Source organism: Salmo trutta, chromosome 32 (genome assembly GCF_901001165.1).
Source record: "Salmo trutta chromosome 32, fSalTru1.1, whole genome shotgun sequence".
NCBI lineage: Eukaryota > Metazoa > Chordata > Actinopteri > Salmoniformes > Salmonidae > Salmo > Salmo trutta.
Genome location: NC_042988.1, coordinates 35,810,542 through 35,823,758, shown reverse-complemented (window position 1 = coordinate 35,823,758; position 13,217 = coordinate 35,810,542). Strand labels below are relative to the sequence as shown.

Genomic DNA, 13,217 nt, shown 5'->3' with positions numbered 1-13,217 from the left:
CCCACAGCACCCACAGCAACCCTACTTCCCACGGCTATGTGAATAGGGTGCTATTTAGGACTCACTTGACTCTTCCCCTGGTCAAAAAAATATTAGAGGAAAGGACATGGAAGTTTAATCTGTTACACAATAATTATTGTTCCACACAGTTTCATACCAGGGTTCAAATACTATTACAAATATTTTTAACACTTAGCTTTTTTTTTGCCTGCCAAGAGTTTGGAGTTTTGGGGGACTTTCTATTGGTTCCATTGTGTCAGGCAAGCTTCATCAGGCCCTAGAGTATTTTAAATGACTTCCAATAGTATTTGAACCCACCCAGGTCTGCACAATAATCTATGCTCCTGGGAGTGGTGCAGGTCAGCATGAAGGCAGGCAGAACAGTGTTTACCTTTCTTTTTATGCCAAAGATAACAGTTGTCTGTCTGCTGCATGTTGTTTTGTCTTTCTTTGCGTTTGGAAGCTGTCGATGATCAGAAGGGTAAACGCAACTGTGTGAATAACTTGGTTCTCGTCCACAAAGCTATGTGTGACGCTGGTATGGTGTCTCATGTCCCCTCCTCTACCTCACTGGTTGACTACTGGTTGGCTACTTTCACAATCCGGGTCGAATGAACAGTATGTTTGATATGGGCTGCACAGCAAAAATACAAGAGGTATCTGGCATAATTTAGCTCTAATAATTATGCTAACATAACGACTATCATTTTCAATACATTTGGTTAATAGATTTACTTGATGATCTCTTGGCCTATAATCAATAAATCATGACATTTCCAATAATTATTTTTAGTCTCACAACTCAAATGAAGACCGGAGGTAAACAAGGCTTCAGCACACTGACCACCTTGATCTTTTCGTAGTGTGTTGGCTCAGTCCTAACGTTATAGCCTGGTGACAACGAAGTTACTGCATGCTTTTGTTTTTTAAATGGGAGGAAACGGAGAAGGAACGGGGAAATAACGGACCAGTAACTCCATCTGTGTGCTGGGCTGGAGAACAGTAGCAAGCAGCAGCAACAGCCCTGTACGAGGTCTCTACCCGGTGTCTGTCATTACAAGCTGTGAGTAGCTAATACAAGCTGCGCGCGCTCCGCATCTCCTCTCATTCCGGCCCTTTCCACTCAAGGCATTCTCTGTGCGCACCTTACCATGTAGCCAGACGCACAGAGTCGTGCCACATACATTTATTTCTTTTCTTGCGTAGACAAATGTTCAATGATCTCGATCTTTTTTACAACTTATTTCAGCATGATGGCAAATGATCAAAGGTTGGTTATTTTGAAAGGTGAATTCAAATGGCAGAGAGCTGTCAAACCTCGTTTCGGCTGAACGTATTGGAGAGGTGTTTGAGAAGGTTTCATGGTGGGAAATGAAGACCCATTGAACTCAGATAAACGGAATAAAGTTTTACATTGGATTATATTTAATCGATTTTAAAGGTAAGGAAAATTTAGAAATGTGTCATTATCAAAATGCCATGTTATATCGTCTCTTAAAATTTTCCAACTGACATTTTCTGTCAATTTAGGTGTATGAAAAAATGATCTAGTCTATAATTCTTATTCCGTCATCATGGTAAAGAAACACAATGGGAATCATGTGTGTTGATGTTATTGAAATATTGATTAAATATCTAAGCTTCAAATCATACTATCGTTTTACTTTTTTCAAATATATCGTCACATTCATAGACTGAGTGATTTATGACACTATTTTATCAGATGACTATCATTGGATTAACTCTTTCATGTTGCCATTTTTAAGTTTTGATGGTTCCAATCCCTGACCACTCTCTGTGATCACATCTGAAACGTGGATTTGAATGTTCTGATCATCAGCTCAACAGGGTCTGTTGCTGCAAGAACAAACAGATGAGTAGCTCCTTATCGCCTACTCCAGATTACCCACACAGCCCTTTAAATCACTGCGCTAAAGGTTTGTGACAGAGTCACTGTGTGCCTGAAAAGACAGAGCGGAGTAAACTGGCAGAACAAGATGGCAAGCTATCAGGTGCATTGTGCCAGTGTTCTACAGTACGTTGAGTTAGAATACGACATACGGCAGGTAGCCTAGTGGTTAGAGGTTTGGGCCAGTAACTGACAAGGTACAAATCTGTCGTTCTGCCCCTGAACGGCAGTTAACCCACTGTTCCTAGGCTGTCATTGTAAATAAGAATTTGTTCTTAACTGACTTGTCTAGTTAAATAACGGTTAAATTAATAATAATAATAATAATAATAACAACATGTAAGGATCCAGTGCTTCAAAAGACAGAGCAGAGTAAACTGGTAGAACAAGGTATCTGTCAGGTAGTGCCTGAACAGCACTCATGTGGTCTATTCTAATGTAAAGCATTGACCCAGCCAGTGAAGAGAAAGGGGTGTGAACTGGCAGACAATCTATCAGGTGCCTGAACAGAGATCTATTATATTATATTCTAAACCAAAGCAATATAAAGCATTGAGCCTGAAGAGATACAGGAGTAATGTGTCGGAACAAGATTTCAATCTATCAGGTGCAGGATCAGCCCACCGGTGGTTAAATCAATACACTGTAAAGCATTAAGACAGCCTTGGTTTATGCGAGCTGGCCCAGAACGTCTTGGAGCAAGATCCTATCTCCTGTTTCTGTAGCGTGAGGCAGCTTGAGTAACCGCCTGGACAGGACGCTAGTCTATGGCAGGGCCTTACCCGAAATCTCATACCTCCTTATCTCCTTAATGCTGAGTGCCAAGCAGAGACGTATCAGGTCCCATTTTTACTGTCCTTGGCAGTGTGTCAATTACAGGGGGACATGAGCTCCCCTGAATGCAACAAGGGTCAAACTTTGGGGGCGGACTCTAATTTATGGGTCCAGTCCACTAGCGAACTATCAACATTGTTTCAACTGGGTCCCTCACAGTTTTCCACGCCAATGAGCTCAGGACAGACACAGACAGCTGTATTTGCATCCTGTATTTCAGCCTCTTTTTCTATCAGGTGCCAATCAACCCACATGTTGTCTATTCTATTGAGGCAGTGCCTGAAAAGCCAGAGGGAAGTAATCTGGCAGAACAATGAATCAGGTTCCTAAACAACCCACAGGAGGTCTTCTAGTCTATTCTTCTCTATATTCTATTCTATTTCATTTGATTCTATTTCATTATATATGTCAATTCTACCACTAGGCTTAGATCCAGACTACTGAGACTGAACCACTTGTTGACGAATTGCTCAATGTTGCATTCAATACATACTGTACAGTGCATCTATTCATAGTTCAGTAGCCAAACCACCAACTTCAGTTCAACAAGTCCAAATTGTACATCTAAGCATGGAGCAAACATGTTGCACCATGCATCTGAAATTGCACCCTATGGTCAAAAGTAGTGCACTATGTAGTTAATAGGGTCCCATTCGTGATGCAGGATATGATTAGGGAATTACACTGAGTGTACAAAACATTAGGAACACCGTGCTAATATTGAGTTGCACCCCCTTTGCCCTCAGAACAGCCTCAATTCGGTGGGGCACTCTTCAAGGTGTTGAAAGCATTCCACAGGGATGCTGGCCCATGTTGACTCCAATGCTTCGCACAGTTGTGTCAGTTGAGTGTGAAAAAATGAGCAGTATTGCAGATCTTGACACAGGCTTAAAAATCCTTCTTTAACTTGTCCCCTCCCCTTTATCTACACTGATTGAAGTGGATTTAACAAGTGACATCAATAAGGGATCATAGCTTTTACCTGGCATCACCTGGTCAGTCTATGTCATGGAAAGAGCAGGTGTTCCTAATGTTTTGTACAAATCAAATCAAATGTTTATTTGTCATATACACATGTCTAGCAGATGTTATTGCGAGTGTAGCGAAATACTTCAGTGTATAGCAATGTTGTGAATTTGATGCATTGATAGCAACCGCTTCAGTTGTTAGGCTACTCTCTGTCTCTGGCACGGTAGGTGACGAGCTAGCTTTTCATTAAACAACATAATGAGGATTTCTATCAGCCTAATCGAGGTGTTCTTACAAGGCTGGATTACCTCCTAATGCGACTGTCGCTTTAGGTATAATGCTTCAGGTATAATGCTTTAGGTATAATGCTTTAGGTATAATGCTTCAGGTATAATGCTTTAGGTATAATGCTTTAGGTATAATGCTTTAGGTATAATGCTTTAGGTATAATGCTTCAGGTATAATGCTTTAGGTATAATGCTTTAGGTATGATGCTTTAGGTATAATGCTTCAGGTATGATGCTTTAGGTATAATGCTTTAGGTATAATGCTTTAGGTATAATGCTTTAGGTATAATGCTTTAGGTATGATGCTTTAGGTATAATGCTTCAGGTATAATGCTTCAGGTATAATGCTTCAGGTATAATGCTTTAGGTATAATGCTTCAGGTATAATGCTTTAGGTATAATGCTTCAGGTATAATGCTTCAGGTATAATGCTTCAGGTATAATGCTTTAGGTATAATGCCGGGAGCCGCTTGTGGATTTGACAGCTCTAATGCAGTTCCACCTCTGACACCGCCAAACAACCGCTATGTGGGTGTCAGCTAGCGTGGATCTGATAGAATGTAGCCCACGGTCTGCGCCCCAAATGCCACCCTATGGGCAGTGGACACCCTATGGGCAGTGGACACTATGGGCCCTGGTCAAAGTAGTGCAGCACAAAGGGAGGGAATAGGGTTCTATTTGGGACGAACACATGGACACGTGGCCCAGGCAATGTCATCATCTGTTTTACTGTTTTGTTTTCAACATCCCACATACCCCTCCCTCCTCCCTCATATCTGGTGTTGCTTATTTAGCACAACAATACCCATATCTCAGACGACTCCGAGGCAGCTATCACTGTGCAGGAGGTGCAATGACAAATTGGCATAATGAAACATGTTATGATGTTGATATTATCTCAGGTTGGCAGGGGGCATCCCTCCCACTGTGTGCTGACACCGAACTGCACACTAATTTGACTCTGTCACGGCTCACTGATTGTGGTGCCGCAGTCCTTCCTTTCTTTCAATTACATAGGCGGGAATCATTTACATACTAATTTGCATTCGTTCCCACCCCCTAATAAATACACGTTTTCTATAACAGTGGAGAGGAGTAACCTTTGGGTTGTTATTTACTGTGGGAAGAATAATGTCTCGTATCAAGTGAAGGACAAGCAGTTCTCAGAAAGGGGTTGTGACTGGGGAGTTGACTGAATTACTTCCCTGTGTGTGTGTATGTGTGTGTGTGTGTGTATACATACATGTATGTGTGTGTGTGTCTGTGTGTGTGTGTGTGTGTGTGTGTGTGTATACATACATGTATGTGTATGTGTGTCTGTGTCTATGTGTGTGTGTGTGTGTGTGTGTGTGTATACATACATGTATGTGTGTGTGTCTGTGTCCATGTGTGTGTGTGTGTGTGTGTGTGTGTGTATACATACATGTATGTGTGTGTGTGTCTGTGTGTGTGTGTGTGTATACGTACATGTATGTGCGTGTGTGTCTGTGTCTATGTGTGTGTGTGTGTGTGTGTGTGTATACATACATGTATGTGTGTGTGTGTGTGTGTCTGTGTCCGTGTGTGTGCGTGTGTGTGTGTGTGTGTGTGTGTGTGTGTGTGTGTGTGTGTGTGTGTGTGTGTTGCAGTGTGCTAGTCTAGCGGACATGACAACATAAACTAGCTGGAAACCTGTACTCAGACTTGTGATAAAAGGCAGAACTGAAGCTGTGCCATTTTGTATTTAAAAGGAGAGAATTCCCAGGGGAGCTCTCCATACACACACCAGGGCCCTACTGTTGCAGCTTTTAATCTGCTGTGTGATTACATTTGATAAGGGCCTTTAAGGCGGAATAGTAAAAGAAGTATCCAACATGCTGTGAAACCAATGACTGAGTGCATGAACAGCTGGGCCCTCCTACAGAGATGTCATGACTCATGTCCCTCACTAATGCTTTTGTGTGGGCAGTGATGGCCCAATTCAATATATTTCAACTCATTCTCTGTGAAACAATGAATTGTTCAGTGCCTTCAGGAAAGTATTCAAACCCCTTGACTTTTGTTGTGTTACAAAGTGGGATTTAAATGGATTAAATTGTCATTTTTTTGTCAATGATCTACACAAGATACTCTGTAATGTCAAAGTGGAAGAACAATTCCAACATTTGTAAAATATATATATATATATATAAAATAATACACTAATATATATCTTGATTAGATACAGTGGATATAAAAAGTCTACACACCCCTGTTAAAATGCCAGGTTTTTGTGATGTAAAAGAATGAGACAAAGATAAATCATGTCAGGACTTTTTCTACTGTTAATGTGACCTATAACGTGAACAATTCAATTAAAAAACAAACTGAAATCTTCGAGGGGGAAAAATAAAAAATAAAAACCTTACAATAACCTGGTTGCATAAGTGTGCACACCCTCTTATAACTGGGGATGTGGCTGTGTTCAGAATTAACCAATCACATTCAAACTCATGTTAAATAGAAGTCATTACACACCTGCCATCGTTTAAAGTGACTCTGATTAATCACAAATAAAGTTCAGCTGTTCTAGTAGGATTTTCCTGACATTTTCTTAGTTGCATCTCAGAGCAAAAGCCATGGTCCGCAGAGAGCTTCCAAAGCATCGGAGGGATCTCATTGTTGAAAGATATCAGTCAGGAAAAGGGTACAAAAGAATTTCCAAAGCATTACATATACCATGGAACACAGTGAAGACAGTCATCATCAAGTGGAGAAAATATGGCACCACAGAGACATTACCAAGAACTGGACGTCCCTCCAAAATGTATGAAAAGACGAGGAGAAAACTGGTCAGAGAGGCTTCCAAGAGGCCTACAGCAACATTAAAGGAACTGCAGGAATTTCTGGCAAGTACTGGCTGTGTGCTACATGTGACAACAATCTCCTGTATTCTTCATATGAATGGGCTATGGGGTAGGGTGGCAAGACGGAAGCCTTTGATTACAATGAAAAACATCCAAGCCCGGCTGAAGTTTGCAAAAACAAACATCAAGTCCCCAAAAAGCACGTGGGAAAATGTGTTATGGTCTGATGAAACCAAGGTTGCACTTTTTGGCCATAATTCCAAAAGGTATGTTTGGCGCAAAAACAACACTGCACATCATCCAAAGAACACCATACCCACAGTGAAGCATGGTGGTGGCAGTATCATGCTTTGGGGCTGTTTTTCTTCAGCTGGAACCGGGGCCTTAGTCAGGGTGGAGGGAATTATGAACAGTTCCAAATACCAGGCAATTTTGGCACAAAACCTTCAGGCGTCCGTTAGAAAGATGAAGAGGAAGTTCACCTTTCAGCATGACAACGACCCAAAGCACACATTCAAATCCACGAAAGCATGGCTTCACCAGAAGAAGATTAACGTTTTGGAATGGCCCAGCCAGAGCCCAGACCTGAATCCAATTGAACGTCTCTGGGGTGATCTGAAGAGGGCTGTGCACAGGAGATGTCCTCGCAATCTGACAGATTTGGAGCGCTTTTGCAAAGAAGTGGGCAAATATTGCCCCATCAAGATGTGCCATGCTAATAGACTCCTACCCAAAAAGACTGAGTGTTGTAATAAAATCAAAAGGTGCTTCAACAAAGTATTAGTTTAAGGGTGTGCACACTTATGCAACCAGGTTATTGTGAGTTTTTTATTTTTCCCCCTCAAAGATTTCAGTTTGTTTTTCAATTGAATTGTTCACGTTATAGGTCACATTAAAGGTGGAAAAAGTTCTGACATGATTTATCTTTGTCTCATTATTTTACATCACAAAAACCTGGCATTTTAACAGGGGTGTGTAGACTTTTTATATCCACTGTAGGTATTCAACCCCCTGAGTCAATACATGTTAGAATCACCTTTGGAAGCAATTACAAATCCCTGAGTGGTTTTCTTCCTATCTGGCAACTGAGTTAGGATGGACGCCTGTATCTTTGTAATGACTGGGTGTATAGATACACCCTCCAAAGTGTAATTAATAATGTCACCATGCTCAAACGGATATTCAATGCCTGCTTTTGTTTTCTTTCACCCATCTACCAATAGGTGCCCTTTGTGAGGCATTGGAAAACTTCCCCTGGCTTTCTGGTTGAATCTGTGTTTTAAATTCACTGCTCGACTGAGGGACCTTACAGATAACTGTATGTGTGGGGTACAGAGATGAGGAAGTCATTTAAAAAATCATGTTAAACACTGTTATTGCACACACAGTGAGTCCATGCAACATATTGTGACTTGTTAAACAAATATTTACTCCTGAACTTATTTAGGCTTGCCATAACAAACGAGTTGAATACTTATTGACTAAAGACTTTTGAGCTTTTTTTTGTAAAAAAAAAAAATATATACATTTAATAAATTTTATATTCAGGCTGTAACACAACAAAATGTAACACAACAAAAATAACCCTAAAAGTCAAAGGGTTTGAATACTTTCTGAAGGCACTGTATATTTGATCACAAATGGGATCCAAATCAGGGAGCATGTGCTCTCGGTTAATGGGCTTTAACGGAGCATGATGCCTATGCATTCGTGGATAGGATATAGGTCTATCCCCATCGATTTCCGAAGATCATGGGGATTACCCAGTACTGATTACCACAGGCTGACTGTAGACAGAGGCTGCAGCTGAACCAGCCAACCAAGTCTCTCTCTCAACAGACACCTCCAGGAACAGGGTCCTCATTTATAATGTTATGTACATTTCACACTCAATTTCTGCGTACGCCATTTCTGAAAAGTCTGTGCACTTACGATAATACTGAGATTTATAAACGTGGCGCAAGCCATACATTGCATGTTTCCCATTATATATCAGACGTGTCATAAAACTGTGTGCGCCTGAACGAGCATTAAAACTCTGCCTGGAAGACGCCCTCCATTCACCTTTTATAGAGACGATAACATCCTTTATTTCCTGTATAATGTGGAACTATTGCCATTTGGCCACTGCATGCAAATTACAAATTGTTGTTCAATATTTAGTTTATCAACAGAGTATTGGGTTTATAATGTATGTCCAGTTTTGGAATAGGCTCTGAGATTAAATAGGTAATGATGTCGCACTCCTATTGCACATCAATATTGTAGCCTAACCATACTGTCAACCATTATTTATGTATGCAGGGCTTACAAATGAGGCCCCAGGAACCAATGGTCTGGAGTGTGATTGCAACACAGGTTACACAGTGGTTACCAAGTTACATAAGCACATTAGTAAATATATACCCAATGCATTGGAGGTAGGGGTTTACAGTTCTGGGACTATTTCATTGGTTCCATTACACCAGGCAAGCTCAATCAAGCCCAGGTAAAGTATTTTAAATAATTTCAAATAGTATTTAAACTAGGTCTGCCTGTGTGATTTCAAAAGCCATCCCATCTCTTCCTGGTTTGAGCCAGGTTATTATTACAGTAGTCTGTGATGAGCATAGTTTTATTGCAACAGCACAAGCGTGGCACACTCATTAAAATCCTAATCAATTAAGTCAACAGCATGTGCCATCCTCGGAGCTGAGGGGGCAGAATTACCTGCATTGTCTGGAAAGGCAAGCACTTTTAGTTATGCTACAGTCTACACTTAAGCATTTGTAGACAGTCATAATGGTCTTCATATTGTTATAGTCAGTGGTGTAAAGTACTCAAGTAAAACTACTTTAAAGTACTACTAACGTAGTTCTTTTGGTATCTGTACTTGACTATTTACTTAACTACATTCCTAAAGAAAATAATGTACTTTTTACTCCATGAAACCCAAAAGTACTCATTACATTTTGAATGCTTAGCAGGACAGAAAAATTCACAAACTTATCAAGAGAACATCCCTGGTCATCCCTACTGCCCCTGATCTGACAGACTCACTAAACACACATGCTGTGTTGGTAAATTATGTCTGTGTTGTAATGTGACCCTGGTTATCCAGAAACAAATACAATTATGCCTGTTTAATAATATAAGGAACTTGAAGTAACTTATACTTTTAAGTATATTTGAGCAATTACATTTACTCTTCATACGTAAGTATATTTATAACCAAATACTTTTAAGCTTTTACTCAAGTAGTATTTTACTGGGTGACTTTCACTTTTACTTGAGTCATTTTCTATTAAGGTATCTTTACTTTTACTCAAGTATGACAATTGGGTACTTTTCCCACCACTAGTTACTGCTAATATAATAAACTAATATTATCAAACGTGTTTAAGCCCAGCTTGGACAAAAAGGGTGCTAAACAGAGGGACTTGGAAATCTGAAACAATTTACCTCAACTTAGAAAAACAAGAACTGCAATGATCTTTGAGGTTCATTAGGGACAAAATAATGTAATATTGTTTGTAATGAAAATCTGAGGGGGGAGGGGAACAGAAAGTAAATGTACATTTACATTTCGTAACTGTGTGCTGTTATATTTTGGGAGGCTTTCAAAAATGTTTGTTCCCTAGAGAGAGAGACTGAGAGACAGAGACAGAGAGAGAGCGAGAGGCACCACATTGATTCTGTTATTTTCTTCCATCCATGCAGGTGGGATGTCATAGTCAGAGTTCCTTGTATATCTGAGAGACATTGAGGAACCAGAGCCACCATGGACTCCTGGGTGTTCCCCTCCTCGCTCCCCAACCTAACCGAAGAACCCCTGATGTACGACAGCTTTATTCTGGGCAACGAGTCAACGGAACCCAATGGTACCTATATGGGCGACAACACGTTCAACCAGACCAGCACCATGGTCATCACCTTCCTCTACTTCCTGGTGTGTGGTATCGGTCTCTGTGGCAATGCCCTTGTGATCTACGTCATTCTGCGTTACGCCAAGATGAAGACGGTCACGAATATTTACATCATGAATTTGGCAGTCGCAGATGTTCTGTTCATGTTGGGGTTACCGTTCATCGCCATTCAGCTGGCGCTGGTCCACTGGCCGTTCGGTGCGGTGCTGTGCCGCGTGGTCATGACCGTGGACTCACTCAACCAGTTTACCTCCATCTTCTGCCTTATGGTCATGAGCATCGACCGCTACCTGGCCGTGGTGCACCCCATCCGGTCCACCAAGTGGCGCAAGCCACGTATGGCCAAGACCATCAACCTAGCGGTGTGGGGGGTGTCACTCCTGGTCAACCTGCCTATCATAATCTACAGCGGTTTAATCACCAAGCACAACAGTTGCTTCTGTACCATCGTGTGGCCGGAGCCTGAGGAGGCCTACTACACCGCCTTCATGTTCTACACCTTCGTCCTGGGTTTCTTCCTCCCGCTCATGGTCATCTGCCTGTGTTACCTTCTCATCATCATCAAGGTCAGTCTCATGGTCACCTGCCTGTGTTACCTTCTCATCATCAAGGTCAGTCTCATGGTCACCTGCCTGTGTTACCTTCTCATCATCAAGGTCAGTCTCATGGTCACCTGCCTGTGTTACCTTCTCATCATCAAGGTCAGTCTCATGGTCACCTGCCTGTGTTAACTCACCATCATCAAGGTCAGTCTCATGGTCACCTGCCTGTGTTACCTTCTCATCATCATCATCAAGGTCAGTCTCATGGTCACCTGCTTGTGTTAACTCACCATCATCATCAAGGTCAGTCTCATGGTCACCTGCTTGTGTTAACTCACCATCATCATCAAGGTCAGTCTCATGGTCACCTGCCTGTGTTACCTTCTCATCATCATCAAGGTCAGTCTCATGGTCACCTGCCTGTGTTACCTTCTCATCATCATCAAGATCAGTCTCATGGTCACCTGCCTGTGTTACCCTCTCATCATCATCAAGATCAGTCTCATGGTCACCTGCCTGTGTTACCCTCTCATCATCATCAAGATCAGTCTCATGGTCACCTGCCTGTGTTACCTTCTCATCATCATCAAGGTCAGTCTCATGGTCACCTGCCTGTGTTACCTTCTCATCATCATCAAGGTCAGTCTCATGGTCACCTGCCTGTGTTACCTTCTCATCATCATCAAGGTCAGTCTCATGGTCACCTGCCTGTGTTACCTTCTCATCATCATCAAGGTCAGTCTCATGGTCACCTGCCTGTGTTACCTTCTCATCATCATCAAGGTCAGTCTCATGGTCACCTGCCTGTGTTACCTCACCCTCATCATTAAGGTCGTACTTGTTTTACATCGTTCTGCCACCACTACGGTGTCCATATTAGGACATCCTCAGTGTCACCTGCTGAGACTGACAACTCCATGACTACTGCCGTCTTTCTATCCTTTTCATTTGAACCTGACTAAATTGTTGTGACCTATCGTATGTTGTAATGGTAGCACAGTATGTCTACTTTAATCTATCGTTTTCTTCTTTTGATTTTGTCTGTGCGGTGAAGTGCCTTAAGATGTAGCTATATTTACCTATATTTTAAAGTGGGCTATACAGATCAAATCTATAATTATTACTACTATTAAAGTGAACTTTTCAGGGATCTGTGTCGGGTCTCCTAATATTTATGTTTTTTGAAGAGTGCTATACAAATAAAATCTATCATTTTTTAGGTGAAGTCGTCAGGGATCCGTGTCGGGTCCACTAAGAGGAAGCGCTCGGAGAGGAAGGTGACCCGCATGGTGTCCATCGTGGTTGCCGTGTTCGTCTTCTGCTGGCTGCCCTTCTATGTCTTCAACGTGACGTCGGTGACAGGAACCATCTCCACCACGCCCTTCCTGAGGAGCACCTTTGCCTTCGTGGTGGTCCTGGGTTACGCCAACTCGTGTGCCAACCCCATACTTTACGCGTTCCTGTCGGAGAACTTCAAGAAGAGCTTCCAGAACGTTCTGTGTCGGAAGAAGGTGGGCGGGCTGGATGTGATTGAGCGCAGCGACAGCAAGCAGGACAAGTCGCGCATGATGAATGACCCCACGGAGACTCAAAGCACGCTGCTCAATGGAGACCTGCAGACCAGCATTTGATGCTTGTTTATTCTAACGCATCCCTTATGTGTGATCTATACAGACATCTTTCATTTCACATCAACACTCCCTCACAAGCACATCACACACAAACAAATAAACTAACAAAACGCACGCACGCACACACACACACACACACACACACATACACACACACACACAGAAACGAACACACACTTGTTTCTGCAGGTGGAATCGGTCATCCTGACCTGTTACCATGCCCTATGAACAGCTCACATAGGGGGAGTGATTGTAGTTGATCTCATGGTGTGATATTTTGTAAGCATTTTTTTCCCCCTGTGGACGAGGTGAAAA

General features: G+C 42.0%; 1 protein-coding gene across 1 annotated transcript; it reads left to right on the top strand.

Annotated features, from left to right (window-relative positions):
* The first annotated feature begins 435 nt into the window (after window positions 1-435).
* LOC115171802 (somatostatin receptor type 2-like) lies at window positions 436-13,012 on the top strand. The gene is made up of 3 exons (XM_029728947.1): window positions 436-1,441; window positions 10,524-11,295; window positions 12,492-13,012. The coding sequence occupies exons 2-3, from the start codon at window positions 10,585-10,587 to the stop codon at window positions 12,900-12,902; spliced, it is 1,122 nt and encodes a 373-aa protein (XP_029584807.1). The 5' UTR covers window positions 436-1,441; window positions 10,524-10,584; the 3' UTR covers window positions 12,903-13,012.
* The last annotated feature ends 205 nt before the right edge of the window (window positions 13,013-13,217 follow it).

Excerpts from the sequence above, each read along its gene's own strand:
- LOC115171802 (XM_029728947.1), top strand. The coding sequence starts at position 10,585 with ATGGACTCCTGGGTGTTCCCCTCCTCGCTCCCCAACCTAACCGAAGAA. Across the intron at positions 11,296-12,491 it reads ACCTTCTCATCATCATCAAG|GTGAAGTCGTCAGGGATCCG; the intron begins GTCAGTCTCATG and ends ATCATTTTTTAG.